Consider the following 17,918-nt stretch of genomic DNA (forward strand, 5'->3'; position numbering starts at 1 on the left):
TGGAGAAAGAAAGTGAATTAATGGCTGCCTAGAGCTGGAAGTAGGTGTGGAGAGTTAGCACAAATGGGCACAGATCAGGGAATATTTGGGGGCTGATGAAAATGTTCTAAAATTAGATAGTGGTGACAGCTGCATGACTCGGTAAATTTACTAAACATCAGTTCACTGCAAAAATAAATAAAAATGAGAGAAAGAAAGGACAATTGTGAAAAATAGTTGTAAATCCCTGTGTAACTTTTGAGTTTATATTTCTGTTCCTAATTATTATATTGGTTACATTGGTTATAACCATTAATTATGGTTATTGTAAAGAAAATTAAAAAGAGAAAAGTCTAATTCAATGTTAATTACCTACAGAGATCATCGCTATTTAGATTTTGGTGTATTTCTTTCTAATCCATTTTCTAATATATATTTTTAAGTGAGGATCACACATTGTTTTTAGCTGTTCCTCTAACTGACAAGATGTGAAGTGTGTTATATACATATATATCTATATATATATAGCTTCTGAAAAATGGAACTTATCATAAAAACCTCAGTGTTTTCTGGCTAAGTGGAAATCTTGTTTGGTCAGGATTCTGAATAAAATTAAATTCCTGTGATTACAAAACAAAACAAAGCAACCCAAACCTGACCATGTTTGTCATTACATCCACACTCACAGCATCTAAGTGGCGCCGGGAGTCCCACATATGATCCATGTTTCCTTGGGTACTGGTTTTAGCTGTGTGGACCTCCCATAAAAAGCAACATATTGTCAAGCACAGAAGATGATTTTTTACCCCTTCTACCAATGCTTGATGCCAACCTCAAGTAGCAAAACACTAGAACTCTGAACCAAGCAGTGTGGCTCGGACGGTGCGCTGTGTTACAATCACCACTCAGTCTGTTCACTGCCTGGAGCCCTGAGAGTTTGTGGCACGGGAACAGGGTGCCTTCAGGCCCTAGCTCCCAAACAGGTGCACACCACTGTTACAGCGCCTTGCACAAGTTACTTAACTTTTCTGAGCCCCAGTTGCCTCTTCTAGAAAGTGAGGGAAAACTAGAAAGTAGGAACCCATATGCTCAAAGCAGCAACATCTAGTCTCCTCGGATTTTTCCTACTCTGAATAGCAACAGCTGTTCATTTTCTCTACAAAAATCCTCCCCTTTCATTAGCTGCCTTCTCCTGCTTCTCTTAGAAATGCCCAGCTCTGCCTGCACTAAACCTAGAGCCCAAGAGCCCAAGAACAAAAAAATGAACCGAGGAGACTGATAGATGGCTCAGCCGGCCAGCAACAGTATGGGTAAGACCAGGCCTGGTGCTGAGCACGGGCCACAGCGCCTCATAGGCAGTTCCCGAAGCAAAGAAACACAAGTTAAATTGCCTGGGTTTGAGATCAAACAGTGGGGACGCTTGGGTCCTGTGCTGTCTGGGTCATGTCGTGTGCTGACGTGTTGCACACACTGTCAGTGCTGAGTGGGAGCGCCAAGCCAGAGCCAGGAGCAAGCAGTGGTGGAGGACCCTGGCAGGGACCTGCCCGTGCAGGTCAGAGCGCCTCTGCCGTCGGAGATCCCAGGCCTCCGGATGGAAGAGGCTCACCATTCAGAGAGGAAGAAATCGTTCGGTAGCACGAGAGCTACAGGCCAAGTGAACTACCCAAGATATGAAGGCTGGGGGCAAAGGCGACGGGGAGTTTCTGTTGAATGGGAATGGAGTCTCAGCTGGGAAAGATGAAGTCTCGAGATGAATGATGGCGACATTGCACAACAATGTCAGTGTGCTCAGTGCTGTTGAACAGTGAGCTTAAAAATTATAACAATGGTAAACATTACGTTATGTGTATTTTATCACAGTAAACAGTAGCTCATAAGAAATAAGATATAGGAAATTAGGAAAAACCCAAATCATGGTATAGGAAGTTTCGTTTGCTTTCATGGTTGAAATGGGAGCCCGTAAGACTCAAGCTACAGGGTAGAAGTTCGGACACAGGAGGTGAAGGTCGACCTGACCTTCACCAGGATGATGCCTGAGACTCACCAGGTTAATCTGAGCCCATCCTAAACCTTGCCAGGCCCCAGGCTCACCACACCTTAAAGGAAGGGGACCCAGAACAGCCTCTGAATGCACCAGGCATACAGCTGCACTTTCCCGTCTGCAGCCCCCTCGGTGTGCACGCAGGTGCCATTTCCCTGGAGGCAGGGCCGTGACCTTCATCACACTCCTGAAGGGGAACCCACCTCCCATTAAATCTAAGACCCACTGACAGGAATGATTCATGTCACGTCTCACATGTAACATTAGGCAGATGGAAGTCCTTGCACACGCAGGCAATCCCTCCACATTTGCACCAGCTGGACTTCTCTGAGCCTTAGAGCAGCTCCCCCAAGAGTGGGGCCTGTGGCCTTCCTCTGAGGGAGCTGCAAGCCAGAGGAAGTATGGTTCTGGCTCCAGAACCCCAAGCATTCTGCTCAAACTGAGGCTTTTTCACTGTGGAAACAGGAAGTCCATGAAGGAGGGAGCTGCCCCAGCTGTGTGCTAGTTCTGATACTGGTCATACTTAATAGTCACTGGGGGCTGGGGACCGCTGATGGGAAAGGGAAGAGAAGGGGCCAGGGGTTTGCTGAGCATTAGGAAAGCCTAAAGCTCCCATAGTTCTCGAGACCCTGGAACTATTGGAATCAAAAGAGTTTGTGAAGAATCACTACATTTTGGATTACATTTGAATTTTGGATGGTGATTTTTCTCCATCCTGTGCATGTAAACTGGGAGAAACTCTTGCCCTGAGGATTTTGAGAATTCAGTCTTTACCTTATCAACAAGAAAAACATCTCATTTTACTTGACTTCTGAAGAAGACATTCCCCAGCATGGCCAGGAAATAACACATAGGGAATTGAAGACAGTAGTATAATTAAGTTCACAAAAGGCCGATTCTTATGGACATAATATTTCAAATACTCATAATGCCTTCTCATCCGTTCTACCGAATGACTTTACTTCATAATATATTCAGAATGAAAAAACATAATGGATTCCTCTGAGAGCTTCAATTATTTCAATAAAAAGAGAAAAATAATTTTTCAGTAAAGAAATCCAACCAAATGACCAAGGCTGACAGGGAAAAACCAACTTCAAAGTAATTAAGCATTTACTTTGAGTTCTGTGCCAACAGAAGTCGATGCCACGCCACCACCAGAGCCATCCCTCTGACGATTAACTGCTCGTGCATTCCTATTTTAGCAGATATTTATTCAAATGTTCACTCTAGAACAATCCTTGGTGTTGATATATTTCAATGTCCACCAGCCTCACTAAAGGGTATCTGTTCTCCCTGCTTCATGACTCGCTGTTCAGCTTCCTTCAAGCTGGGTTCTTCCCCCTTAGTGGACACCTCTCCCAAAAGATCACCAGTCACATGCTCTTCGCAAAATCCTATTGCTTCTCTTTACTCCTAATCCTTCTGGGTGGTGATAACACATATAAAAGTTGACATTACCTCCTCTTCCAATTCATCTTTCCTATTTCTTCTGAAAACCATCATCTGCTCTTCAAATTTTGGGAGTTCCTAGGTCTCCACCCCTCTGTCTGTTTGCACTTCCCCTTGGGCAACCTAATTTGCTAGAAAGGTTTCAAAACCATCTATGTCAACAACTCCCCAGTCACCAACTCAGCCCTGCATTTCACCTAAGCCACGTGCACATCCACGCAGTTGCCCTGAGTGTGAGGGGCTCTGAGCACAGTCATAGCTGAACCTATCCGACGGCCTCATCACCAAGATGAGACGTTTCTTCCCTGTTCAAACTGCCCACGGCATAACTCAATCTATGGCCGGTCACCCTCCTACAATGGTCAACCTCTCCCATCATTACCCATGTGTGTTTCTAAACATAAGTCAGATCAGATCGTCCCACTGATTTTCTGCCATCCGTACAATCAGTACAAGTGACTTGTCCTGATGGTCAAGGCCCCCATGCCCTACCGGACATCTCCAGCCCAACACCTTGCCCTCCTTCCAGCGCCCAATGACTCTGCACCCACACGGGCCCAGGGGGTGGGCTGGAGCCACAGCCAGTTTGCGGGTTGGCAGATGTCTCGTGATCCTCCCAGAACTGTGGGCACGGCTACCGTCCATTTCCCCACCTGCCTTGGGGGTCCTTTCGAGGGGTGAGGCTTCCTGCCTGCCCTCCTGGGTGCAGCTGCAGACAGCAGAGCTGGGGAAGAGCAGCTTAAACCTGGCTCCACAGCAGCAGGGTGACCGTTTGTTTGCAGTCAGCCCGCCCCTTGTGTTCTGGTGTCACCAGCACCAGACCCACCTGTGTCTACCTGTCCTTTTATTGTCCATGTAAGTAACGAAATGCCTGAAAGTAAAAAAGACGTCTTTCTTTGCCAACAGAACCTGTCAGGTCTTGCCTTGCCTTGCCTTGGACTTAACACTTACCCTCTGACTCAAAGATTTTCTGTGCTTCTACCCCCCTGGGACTCATTACTTTAAACTTACTGTGCATTTGAAAGAATAAACGTAGTGTGAGACAAAATAAAATTACAGTTGGAAATCTAGTTATGTAGAAATGAGGACAGGAAAAAAAGAAATGGAGCCAGACATCCGGTTAATATTGGTGCACGAAACTGGAGTACTCTAATTGTAGAGGTGCAGTAAATCCTTTCAGAATAAAGCAAATCCATACACTCAGTATTTGTGGCCTGCAAATTTGGCTCTAACTTTTCTCACAGAAAATTAGGAACTGTTAATGAATGGTTCATCCCAAGAGCAACTGTCTAATGCACAGATAATTACAAATGAATTTAGAGAAAGGTAAATAAAGTCACACTGGGTCTTAGTAAGATAAACACCCTTTTTTGAAGTGAAAGACCTTATTGCATAGGTGATTGCAAGGGCTTCTTAAAATAATGTGCCCTAAAATGAAAAACATTTCAGGAAGTAGCTGAAATATTGAAAAAAGCAAGGCTATTAAAATAAGGCTCAAAGATGCTATTAGGATGGCTTCAGCTGCTCCAGTAGCCAGCTAGTGATTTCATTTCTCATAACTAACCCACCTTCCGAAATCTGTCCTGTGCTGCCGGCCACGCCAGCTCCAGAGGCACCATCAAGCACCCCAGACCCTTTTTCACCTGCAAAAGAAAACCCTGGATTAGATCTTTCTCTCTTCCGCCAACTCCCCAGGTAGTAGAGAGCCAGACCCTATAAAGCAAGGTTTTCTCCCACACAGTCTGCATCCTCCCTACCCTGTCAACAGGTGTGAATACTTGGGTATTTCAATAGAGGTTTAATTTGGTAAACAGGACAGTCCTGTTTGTCATCTCCATTCTTTGAGTGGCTTTCAGTGTGTTAGGATGACTTCTGTTGGAAGCTTAGCATCCTAAAGGTAAAGCCGCAAGAACTTAAAAGTCTTACATATGATAAAAGGCTTTGTAAACCATGAACCTTTATGCCAATATGTAAGCTATCACCACTAGTGCTTGTTTCAAACCCGTTAGCAATAGTAAAGGTGTCTGGCACACAGGGGGGAATAGTGCTGTGGGAAATCACTCTTGCATTATACCAGTTGCCACCTGACTTCTTCACTCTTTCCCCATAGGCAACCCTCCTGCTACGGGGACTGGAACTTTGCTGATTACCCTGGAAGACGTGAACGACAACGCACCCTTTATCTACCCCACGGTGGCCGAAGTCTGCGACGATGCCAAAAACCTCAGTGTAGTCATACTGGGAGCGTCAGATAAGGATCTTCACCCAAATACAGATCCTTTCAAATTTGAAATCCAGAAGCAAACTGTTCAGGATAAAGTCTGGAAGATCTCCAAGATCAACAGTAAGTCCAGTTCGACATCCTACAGTTATTCCGGCTTTGAAGCCTAGTTTCCCTGGTGTGGCCTATTTCCCCATACTGCATCTACTTTCCTTCCCACTCGTGTGTCCCCACAGGGTTCATTTCAAGTTACTCACCCATTCCAACTACTGACAATTTTCCCACCTGCAAATGAATACAATTTGTAAGCATGTTGACTCTTGGTTCCTTATCAATAGAAGTGTTCTTGTTTGCACCTTCTTATCTTTTCTCTCCTGGACACTCTATACTGGACACACTCAGGCTCCAGCCTCCACACCCAGGGTCTCTGCCTCTCCCTATGCTTACCTTGACTCAGCTGTCTCTCCTCTCAGAGAACTGTGTTTACTACATTGACTTTCACCAGCATGAGGTGCTCATTCTCATAAAAGATTAACGAAAAAAGGAACCCTAGTGTAAGAATCTTCGGAAAGTCTTAACCTCTAATCCTCCCTCCTTTGTATGCTGCAGACCTCCTTGAAAGGGCTTAGTCCTTCTAATGACCTTGGCTCTTCTCTGCTGTCCTTGGCTTTCACCTTAGCCTCTCGTATCTTCCTCCATCTGCCCTGTCTGTCTATGAAATTTGTAAGCAATGTGCCTTCCTACCCTTCTTTCCATGTGGGCAGGTGGAACTCAAAACTTGACCCAGCGTTTATCATCTGCCTTACCGAGACGGAAACACGATGAACTGAACTATGAGGATCCCTATAACCACAACAGCTGGCCTGCATCCCCCCATGATAAATGTGACCTCCCCATTAAGTTCCCTTGGTTTGGCAATAAAGTCAAAACCCAGCACCCACACATTAGACGGGCACTCTGTCTTCAGTAGTGAACTTAGCCTGCGATTGACCCAGCCCGGCCACCAGAGCCTCTTGTTACATCAAATGTAGAACTTTTGAGAGGAATGGTGAATTATCCATTTCATTAAGTTTTGAAAATATATTGTACAACTGTGCATAAAATTTTCTATTAAAAAATCTCATATGTGTTATGGCCTTATCTCATATCTCATTTTATTCATGCCTTTCTCTTGTTATTGATTCTATTTGCCTATTTGTCTATTTTATTGCTTTTTTTAGAGAATGAATTCTGTTACACTGGTTATTTTTAATTAAAACAGCTCTTCTCTTGGTTGAGAGGTTAGCGTTTCATTTGCTAGTTTTTGTGGCTGTAGCTGATTTGAATAATTATCACCAGTTCTGTCCAGCTGGAACTTTCTCATTCGGGAGTTTCTCCTCTAGTCGAGAGAGATTGGAGAATGTTCCTTGAACTAATCTGCTGTCCTGCCGGGGTAATTATCTACACTGGTGATTTCTGCTGCCCTCACCTCTGGGTAGAATGATACTTCACTTCTTTTCGTTTACATGTCATCACATTCTGCTTTCCCTCCTGTTTACGCTTAATAGATAAAAGGCCTTCAAAGTTCTTTTACTCAACCCAAATTTTTTCTGAATACTTAGCACTGTTTATGCTGAGAAAGGAGCAATTTAAAAAGAAAAAAAAAAAAAACCTAAGCATCTGAATGACTGCAAAGAGAATAGCCTGAGGCTGAAAACAGTGGCCAGGCCGAGTGGCCACTTCTCAGGACTGCCCAGAGGTCTGGGTAATGGCAGGTATTCCCAGTAAACAAGGGCTTAAGGTTCCCATCTCCATGCTGAGGGCTGTGCCACAGAGTCCCATCCAGAGCCAGGGCTGTGGGCCAAGGACTGGCAAACGCTAGACTATGGACCCATCCCCATGGCCACACACAGGGGTCCTGCCCACATTTACAGTGAATGGGTCTTTCTTTCTTTATTGGTCCAAGGATTTCTTTTGATTATTTGCATTTGGATTCTCACATAAAAATACTCTGAACTGATCATTTCTTCTTCCCTTTTCTCATCTTCTCCAGCTTTATTGAAGTGTAATTGACCAATAAAAATTGTGTCTATTTAAAGACAGACAATGGGAAGGTTTGAAGGGAGATTTTTAAGTTAGCTTTTCTAGATGCTGCATGTGGTCTTTGTGAAGGTACCTGTATCATATAAATAGATTTGCAGGGAGGAGTTCTCATACTCTGTCATCTTCACCCAAAGAGGATGCCCTCGAAGCTGGTTATAATAGCCCCACCGGTGGAACGCGTCCAGGGCACACACGTTCTATCTGGCACCGTCCAGCATGGTAGCCCCCAGCCACGTATGGTGGCCGGACGCTGGAAACGTGGCTAGCGCAGCTGAGGAACTGAATTTGAATTTTTATTTGATGTGAATGAATTTTAATTTAGACACAATGCCTCATGCTTATTGGGTAAGGCTGACCCTCCCTCACCAAGTCCCTCCTTGTCTTCACAGATACGCATGCCCTGGTGAGCCTTCTTCAAAACCTGAACAAAGCGAATTACCAGCTGCCCATCATGGTGACAGACTCAGGGAAGCCGCCCATGACCAACGTCACGGACCTCAGGGTGCACGTGTGCTCCTGCAGGAACTCCAGGGTGGACTGCAACGCCGCGGGGGCCCCGCGCTTCGGCGCCGCCCCGGCCCTGCTCCTCCCTCTGCTCACCTTGGCTCGTAAGTCGGCCTGACTCCCGTGCGTGCCCACGTGCGAGAACGTGACTTCACTGAAGCCATTTTTCTCCCCAGATAGCCTCCCCCAAAAATTTACCCCGGAAGAACCGCTCAGCTTTCGTTTATGTCTGCATAATAGAAAGCTTCACAGGTGAGAGCGCCCCACCTGCCGTTTAAAGGGCTCGGAACAGCCCCCCTTCGGGGAGGAACGGTGCAAAGGCCCCCCTTGCTATCCTACAGGCCAGGGGGTAAAAAAAATAAACTTCCTGCCGATGCCAGAGCTTGAGTTAAAAAAATTATGCCCAGATGAGTAAACTAGTCTGCCAGGGCCTTATTTCTCCCTGCGTTGTGCAGAATCATCTTTTGCAAGGTTAGATACTCCGCCTTTTTAAGAAGAGTCATGAGCATTCATGGACAGAGGCTGGGCTGTAGGAAAAGAGAGAAATGTTTAATTCACACGCTCTTTCCACTGACTGGTGGTAATGACTATAATGAAGCATTATTTTAAACAAACGAGGTATTATGCCGAGTAATACACTGTGTGCATAAAATGAATAGATACGTGCATCAGACATTTCCTGTGCCTGGAGTCGTAGTCCAATTTTAACCTTAGCAATTCTTCACTATAGCTAATGCCATTCAAAAGCCTCTTGGGCCTTGGTATTTATGTGTTGAGGTTATTGGTGTAATTGTGAATTAGGAAATTGAGAAATTAATGGGTAGAAAATAAAGAACAGAAGTTATTACATCGTGGTGACAGTGGTAAGTGGGGGTCACCAGGAAATCACACTCTCTAACATGGGATATCAGCAGTGTATAAAGCTCTGTGCTGGGCCAGCGTCCTGGGGCAGAACAACGGAGGACAAGACCTTATAGTGAGAAGGGGCTCACGGGATGGATGGCTAGAAGGAAGGAAAGAAAAAATGCTTCTCTTTCTTGTTCTTGTGTTTTCTTTCTGTTTTCCTCTCTGTCTTCATCTTTCCTTTTTCTTCAAGAACTAACACACTGCAGGTAAAGGTGAAATCCCCCATGTTCCTCTCCCAGTTTCACTTCCCAGTCTCTCTCCCTAGAGACAAGAGCTGTCACGAGGTAGCATGTGTCCAGGTGTCGTTTTATATGCCTACTACCCCACTACTACGTGCACACATGCACACGTAGATCTGTTTTTCCAGTTTGTAAAACTTCATATAATTCGTATTATTATTGAGCATCATGTCCTGCAATTTGCTTCTCTCCCTCTCCACAACACATCTCCAAAATCCATCTACATTGTTCTAGTTCGGGGTCAGCAAACTTTTTCCATAAAGGGCCAAGCAGCAAATATTTTGGGCTCTGTGGGCCACATGAGGTCTCTGTCCCATATTGTTTTTTACTGGTTTTTTGGTCTCTGTCTTCTGTTTTTGCCATTCCTCAAAAGTGTGAAGGCTATTCTTAGTTCTGGAGCCATACACACACCCCGGCCCCACAGCCACAGTTCACCCCAGCACGGGGTCAGGACTGCGAGGGGGTATCCCGTTGCACAAATATGGCACCTAATTCCTCTATTAACAGACACATCAGGATTGCTTACCATGTCCTGCTGTGAGCCACTCTTGCGGTAAACGTCTGGAACCTGCCCCCCACCAGCTTCTCCATTGAGTGCTAGACAGACAGCAAGCCCAGCACTGGGTCTGGGTTCTCAGAGCGGTTGGAACTCACTTATAGCAAGGTCTGGATAAACCAGAGGGCACTTCCTATGTGAAGTCCAAGTGTGCATGTGTGCACACAAATTGTTATGTGTACACCAAGACATGAAAATTGAGTGCCCACTCACCTGTCACCAAATCCAATGACCTGTCTATAAATTCAATTACGTGACATCAAAGCCTGACTCTCGGTGCCATTCCGTTGAAGAACCGAGGCAGTGCAGGACATCGCTCACTTACCAGCATCTCCAGATGCCAGTGACTTTTCTAAATGGAGACTTCCTACCTCTGCTTGTTAAAATACACATCCCAGGCCAATCCAGCCTGTAGGACCAACTGCCCAGGTGACAGTAGCTTCCAGCACACAGACCCAGTGCTTGTATATTTTTACACAATATTTTTATAATAATATACGTCTGCTACTATACAGCCATATATTAAATATCAGTTAATATTTCTATGTGTTTAGATTAAAAGGAATGTAAATAGATGTGGCAGTATTTTCTTCTTACCAACGAGGGATTTCCTTGTGTACCCTACTTCAGATACCCCTGGCCTCCAGATATCAATAATGAGCAGGCTCCCAAAGACTGCCTGCTTCTCATTTCTCTCAGTGGAGCTCTGGGATTGCAGTCAATCTAAGCAGAATTGCCTGATAACTCCTAAAGAACATGTGTTCATTTTATACTCAAAATAATCTCATTGAGAAAAGTCAGGTGCATGTACACTATGTCTGAGATCTCAGATGTGCCTTTCATTCTCACCTAAGTGGAGAGCTGTCCTATCTAGCACCACACAGTCACCGCAGTGTAGGTGGGGACGCCTGTAGGTAAAGCCAAGATCCTCCTGCGGAAGGAGCTGACTCTCCCTACACAGCTGGAAAGAGCGCAGCCGCCGCTCCAGTGTTTCACGCCACAAGACAGGTAGTTCTAGCGCAAATAACAGTTAAGAACAGGCATTACCACTCCTGTTGACTTAAAAACGAATCTCAATCTGGCCCTATATAAAAGTGTGAGACTGATACTGTTCACTTGAACATTAGAGCCTGCCAACAGGATTCTTGTTTTATTATACCCCTAGCCCAAGATGTCCTTCCTAACAAAAGGGGATGTAACTAATAAGACAGATGAGAAACAGGGTTAGAGCAAGCAGAAGTCCAAGTGTCCGACCCACCTGTGTAGCTTCTAACATGATGTTGACAAGACACCACACAGAAATGGACCTAAAGCGTTAAGTTTGAGGGGGAAGCTTCCTAAAAGCACTGAAAATAGGTTATAAAGTGCAAGGTTAAGTTAACTTCCTGACTCAGCCATAGCCCTTGAAAGAACTCTGAGGTCTGATAAAATCCATTCACTGTTTCTTTAAATCAGGATTTAGCAAACTACTACCCAAGGGCTGAATATGGCCCACTTCCTGTTTTTGTAAATAAAGTTTTATTGGAACACAGCCGTATTTATCCATTTGTATATTGTCTGTGGCTGCTTTCTGCTGCAACAACAGAGGTGAATAAGTGTCACAGACCATATGGCCTGCAAAGCTGGAAATATTAACTATCTGGTCCCTTACAGGGAATGTGTGACAGTGCTTTTTTTAAAGCATTATTCATAAAACTTAAGTGATCACGTCCTACAACATGGGAAGAAAAAAATGTGTTTTTCTCCTCCCCTCAATAATGTTCACATCCAAGTAGACCAGCATTGACCAAACATCCTGATGTTCTGTGGCTTTTCCAGTTTCTTCATCAGCCTAGTGATTTTATCCCATTTTGTAAATGAGAAAACTGATGCTCAGAAAGTTCCCCAGGGGAGTCAGCAGTGAGGCCAGCATTCACCACCGGCCTGCCTCCCTTAGGGAAAAGGACAGTCAGAGCATTTCAGTGTATGATGACATGTAGATGGCTTTATTGTAACTGGGAATTCAACTGAGGGGTCTGCCCTTTCTTCTTTGGCATCTAAAAATAAAAGAAATAAAACAAATGACATTGAAAGTAATAGACAAATGTAAACGGAATTATTTTTACTGCCCAGCTTATTCTTTAAGTTACGTGTTGGTGACCTTGGGGGGATGCGTAACTCCCCCTAGATCTTCCCGGTGAGGCAAGCCAGCATCTCCATCAGGCTGTGTCTGTGCAGTGTGACACGGGCAAGGTCAAGGAGGAATACTGTCCGGAAACCTTTTTGAACATTGTTTTAGGCCTATTTAATCAGCAATAGCAAGAATATAAAAGGACAGTTCAGAGGAAACATATTAAATACCAAAATTGAATTTCTCTACATTGGGAAGGAGGGAATCGAATTGTAACCCAATTACAGTGAAGAAGTTTAAAGAGGTGGCCAAGACAAGCAAAAAACAGCCACTGAAAATACTTTGGATTCAAATACTTTTTATGAAAGCATTATTTGCATCCCATAAAATTCACCCAAAGTGTACAGTTTGATGAACTTTGATAACTATACAATTGTGTAGCCACACCACAGTCAAGATACCCTTTTGCTATTGATCCCCTTCCCCAATCTAGACCCTCATCGATCTGCCTTCTCTGATTAGTTTCTTGCCTTTTCTAGAATTTTCTATAAATGGAATCATACAATCCATGTCATTGAGTATATCGATATTTTGTTCCTTTTTATTGTGAAATGTATTATGGGTAGAGATAAGCCTGGAGAAGCACCAAATCCGGGTAAGGCAGGCTGTCCTCTGCCTGCGGATAGTGCCAAGTCATGCTTTGCAGAGGAGCCGTGGCCCCTTGAAGTGGAGCCCCTTCACAACAGTGACAGTCACCCTCCAAGGGTTTTCTGTGTGCCATGCACATGCAAAGCCAAAGGCTTTCCATAAATTACATAGACTATGTCATGTCATCAACTCAATGCCCCTAGGAGGTCAAATTATTTACGTGACAGTCTAAATTGACTTGACCAGGGATTGGAGACTTTCTGATTTAGTTGGTTTTATTCAGCCAAAATTTTTTTCTGTTTTTCTCAATGACCAAAATTATTATGTTTTATTAGTACCATACGAGAAAATATTTTTAAGTGGAATCTGCAATGCCATTTAATACATTCTTTCCAATATGGGTGAACTTGAAGGCTACAGTTTACCGGAGCCCAAGTAACCAAAGAGTTCAAGGAGTGGTCACAAGGCAGATGAAAGATTCAACGAAAAAAGGGAATGAATATGAGTTTCTAAGACTCCTAATGGCAAAGGAATTCACTTGTCAAACAAGATAAAGGCTGCTGGCTATAGAAAATCACCACCAAAATTCACACCTGAACTATGTATTAATTTCTGCAGCCCTTTCTATTAAAATGACTTTAACCCTTAACCTTCTCAATATCATCTTGCTTATACGCAAGTCACATTGTAAAGACTTTTTATCTAGAATTTAGAGACACTGCTTTAAATTTTCCAAACCTATAAGTGACAGGTTCAACCTCTGAAAGCAATGGGGAGCAGAGTGAGTAGGTGAGTTTTACAGGCAGGTCCACCCCCCCGACGGGTTTCAAATGAAAAGGCCCATGCTTTACAGAGTAACCCATTCAAGTCTAGCAATCAGTATGTTCCAAGATGAACTACACGTATGTCATAGGTTGACCTTTACACATTCTTATTTCTTTGATAGTAACGTGAGTCTTGGTGGTACCATTTCCCTGTAGAAATCCAAGATGTAATACCAATTAAGCAAAAAAGGTGGAGAACAGAGCTATTTCCATTGATTCTATTATCAGGCAGCGTGGAGGACTCCGGGCTGGTGCATATGGTAGAGAAGAGCCCCAGTTTGTATGACCTCAGGCCATGAGGATAGAGGAAGGGGCCACGAGCCAAATCCAGGCAGCCTTTGGGAGCCAGAAAAGGCAGCGAGGTGCCACCCCTCCTTCAGCCCCCGAAGGAGCACAGCTCTCTTAACACCTGAGTTTAGCCCCAACACCTTGATTTTAGTGTCCTTTTGGATTTTTCTGACCTCCAAAATCATTAGAGCATATAAGTCAGTTAAGTTTGTGGCCATTTATTACAGCAGCCATAGGAACTGCTATGTCTTAAGAGCGACCAATAGTTATCTTGCTTTTCTCTGGGACAAAAAGAAGTAATTGGGATGATCATCAATCTCTAAGCTACCAATCGCCAAGCTCTGCGCTAATGTACACGGTGGTAGGAGATGCGATGTCTGGCATTAGCGTGTTCTAAGACCTAAACCAGCAGAATTATGCATACTCTCTTCAAATGTTATTACACTTAAGAAAAACATTTCTGCAAGATCCTGCAATGGTTACAAGAGTGTTTATTACAGTTTGCCTGTCATTTCTCCCATATGTAGCTAAAATGCATTGACTCACGTTGAGGTATTCCTTAACTCTGAATCTTTTCCCTTCAGATCTGTGAGAACTCCTGACATCTAAGGCTTGACTACCAAGTTTCCATAGCAACAGGCAAAAGAAGAAATCCAAATCTGAAGACTGCAGTTTACAGTTCTCGAACTTCACAACTAGGCCTCAATTCTTCCAGATTCTCCTTTTCTTTGCAATTTCACTTAGTCTGTACTTCATCATTTTTGGTAGCATCTCCCTTTCTCTGTTAACTAGTGGAATCCTCTGAATTTTCCCTGCTGTTTAAAGATCATGGCATAACACTGGACCTCCCGGGAGCAGGAACAATGACCCCTTTTTCTGATGTATTGCCATGTCGCTGGTCCACGCACCACACGACAGCTTTGTCTGTGGGTTGGTATTTGTATATGTCTGTGTATCTGTATGTGTATATACACGGTATTTATAGAGAGAGACTGTATACAGGAGAAGCCTAGTTTTGATATACCGTTCTTCCTTGAGAGATTAAACAAGGACGAGAGAGAAGCCACAGCTGCCGGGCCCCCTGTGTCAGGCTGAGCACTAGTGCAGACCACAGAGCCAACGCGTGTGCATGCCCCCTGCAGTCCCTCCCCTGCCGCCACCAGCCCGGCGGGCCTGTAGGCAGGGAGAGCAGAGGCAGAGGTCCCTGCTCGTGGGCATGGACACTACACCTCGTTTTCACTGCTGTCACGTGCCACGATCCTCAGTGAAAGTGCTGAGGGACAGAGCAGGAAGTTTGACCATCAAATGCTGAGAAGAGGGCTGCATTTGCGTGTATCCTGAGTGCTCAGTGCTGCTGGTTCTTAGGGGGACACAGATGGTGGTAGAGAATCTCTCCCTCCTCGCTGTATGTACAACTGCAATGTCATCCTAGAGGCCATACATGCATATTGAAGCAGCCAGCAGGTACCATGTGTATACATATAGATGCCCACATGTATAGACATACATTGATGCACACACACTGTTTGTTTCATATATACATACATAAAATAGAGTAAATACAGGTAGTTTTAAAAGTACCCTTTTGTGTGAATTGACCACCACTGTTTGCAAACCTGAAAATAAAAGATGTTCGTTATGTATGAAAAGTAATTGATTTTTATTCTGTGAGCATGTAAAAGAGGAAGTCAGTGCTTGTACTAAGATTATCTTCTTGTTGATAACCTGTAAATGAACCATCAAAGCTCACACCAAATTTTTCTATCAGATAAAACTAGCCTGTGGCTTTGTCTTAGAGCTCACCACCAACTAGGGTCAGGTAAGTGTCTTAGCATATTTTAATGCAGTTGCTTACTACAGGTTTTAACCACACACACACACGTGCACACACATGCTTTCTTATGCAATCTATGTTTGCACCTGTGCTTTTTAGTTCACCTTCTGGAGAAAGTAGAAGTCATTTCTTGTCTTTATTGTAGTGAAATTACTCAGAAAGAGTTCCATATATTGTATTTGTTTCAATAGTAAATCTTTTTGGAGCATATAAAATGCAGATTTTTTTCCATTAAAATAAATGGGTATTGGTGGTTAAAACTGCTGCACAATAGCTTTTCTCTGATTTCTATGTTGTGTCTAATGTCGCTGATGTGGGTCTTGCCTTAGTGCAGGCTCACATTTTTGACTGGCTCTTTGGGGTCCCCGTATATCTCTTGTTAGATAAGTGAGTCTGTAAAGCCAGAAGCACCTGCTCACAGCTCGGGCAAGGCTCCCACCTTGTCCACCATGAGTGATTTGAGCTTTCCACAGTCAGCTCTAAGATGCTTGCACATGTGGAGGAGCAAGAGCATCCTTAGTGTGATGACCACATGACACAAAGTCCCAATCATTTGTCTGCAGTCCCAGGACATGGGCATTTTTTCTCTTTAGCAAGTCCTGTTGCTCAATCAGGAGGTGCCACAGCCTGGACATGGCATGCTGGCTCTCCAGAAGTGCATGGAGCAGGCTCAGGGGCTGGGGCACCAAGCCTGCAAGTCACACTGAACAAGACCTTTCCTGGCTTTACAGGATGCAAGGCTTGTGTCTTCCTAGTGGACCTCACTCCCCTCTTCCCACAAGGCAGATGGAGAGTGCTGCCCCCAGAAGGAACTGGAAGCATCCTCAGACGCCCAGGTAGGCCAGCTAACCAAGTCAGAAGCTGTCCTCCTTCACGGACCTGGGCCATCTCCAGGGAGACATACAGGTGACAAGTGACCCATTCACTACAGTAAACAAGTACGGGCTCCTTCTTTTCTCTCAAGCCAGGAGGTTCTCCTGCACTTTGCAAATCAAGCTGGTACCTTAGCTTAGCTTAGAACCCAGAAAACTAGGAGTGAAGTACATACTTCATTAGCAAGTAGAATATGCCTTAATTTCCCGTGCTTTGATATTCTCTCTGTTCGTGGAGCTCGTATCAGGACAGAGATATTTCTGTCATGTTGTTCTTTCTAATCCTTTCCAAAAAAAAAGAAATAGACCAACTTTTAGAATCCAAAGTGGTAGCATTTCCTGAATCACAGGATGTGTGTGAACTTGTTAGGACACATTTACATTGTTTACTGACAGCAGAAGTAGGATTAAAAGTTTATTTCATTTTTCCCAATGAATTTTATTTTAGTTCAAGTTATTGAAAAAAGCAAGCAAAGGTTACATTAAGAGCCAGAAATTGCTTTTCCCACTTACTGAGCCCAGGACTGAAGGTTTTATTTCTATTGACTGAACGCCTTCTGTACTTCTTGGTATTAGTACATCCACAACTTAGTTAATTAAAAATTACATTTTCTCCCCATTGTACATGTGATAAATTAATTATTTCTGATTATAAGAACATGCAAATGTGTTCTACCATTGATAAAAGTTACCATCCCTACTGCCAGCACCCCCAGATGCACATCATGTCAGACAGATGTACCTGCTGTGGTTCTCGCCAACACCTGCAAACCTGAACATGGTAACAGCATAAATCTAACTGATTTCATGGTAGGTACCAAGCAAGACTTTGCTTCTTAAAGAAAATTTTTAGAAATCGTGCTACCTCATCCCAGATTTTCAAAATATCATTTTTAAGTCTGATGTCTGGAATAGCCATCTACATGCAACCTCTTAAAATAGATGATATTGCATTTTATCCAAAATGAGTACATGGGGTCTTGATCTTAATATGGAGCAACTAAAAATTTATTAACAAGGTCACATTTGATGCTGGGTTTTTTGCATTTGTACCCATATACGCACGATCCAGGTGATTCTCAAAAAAAAATGTATGAACAAGGTACAAAAATCCAGCTGATAATAGCAATGGTGTACATTTATTGATTGCTGGTTATGTGCCCACAATGTACAAAATCCTTTATATCTGTTCACTCATTGGATCCTTACAACAATCCAATGAGGCAAGTATTATTATCTTCCCCAACTTATAGATAAAAAAAGCTGATGCTCAGAAAAATCAACAGCTTGCCCATGGTAAGTGGCCTCCAGAACCGGAACCCAGGCCGCCTGGCTCCAGGGCTCATGCTGCTCTCACTGTAT

At 43.9% G+C, this 17,918-nt stretch overlaps 1 protein-coding gene across 3 annotated transcripts in view; it reads left to right on the forward strand.

The window, feature by feature from the left end:
* Nucleotides 1-15,948, forward strand: part of CDH13 (cadherin 13) — a 1,152,846-nt gene extending 1,136,898 nt beyond the window's left edge. For all 3 annotated transcript variants that reach the window (XM_057493261.1, XM_036909367.2, XM_057493262.1), the window contains exons 12-14: nt 5,583-5,816; nt 8,165-8,383; nt 14,435-15,948. In XM_057493261.1, coding sequence (XP_057349244.1) covers nt 5,583-5,816; nt 8,165-8,383; nt 14,435-14,442 — 461 coding nt within the window. In that variant the 3' untranslated portion in view covers nt 14,443-15,948. The remainder of the gene's footprint in view (nt 1-5,582; nt 5,817-8,164; nt 8,384-14,434) is intronic.
* Nucleotides 15,949-17,918: the final 1,970 nt, after the last annotated feature.

This window comes from Manis pentadactyla, chromosome 15 (assembly GCF_030020395.1).
Source record: "Manis pentadactyla isolate mManPen7 chromosome 15, mManPen7.hap1, whole genome shotgun sequence".
NCBI classification, from domain to species: domain Eukaryota; kingdom Metazoa; phylum Chordata; class Mammalia; order Pholidota; family Manidae; genus Manis; species Manis pentadactyla.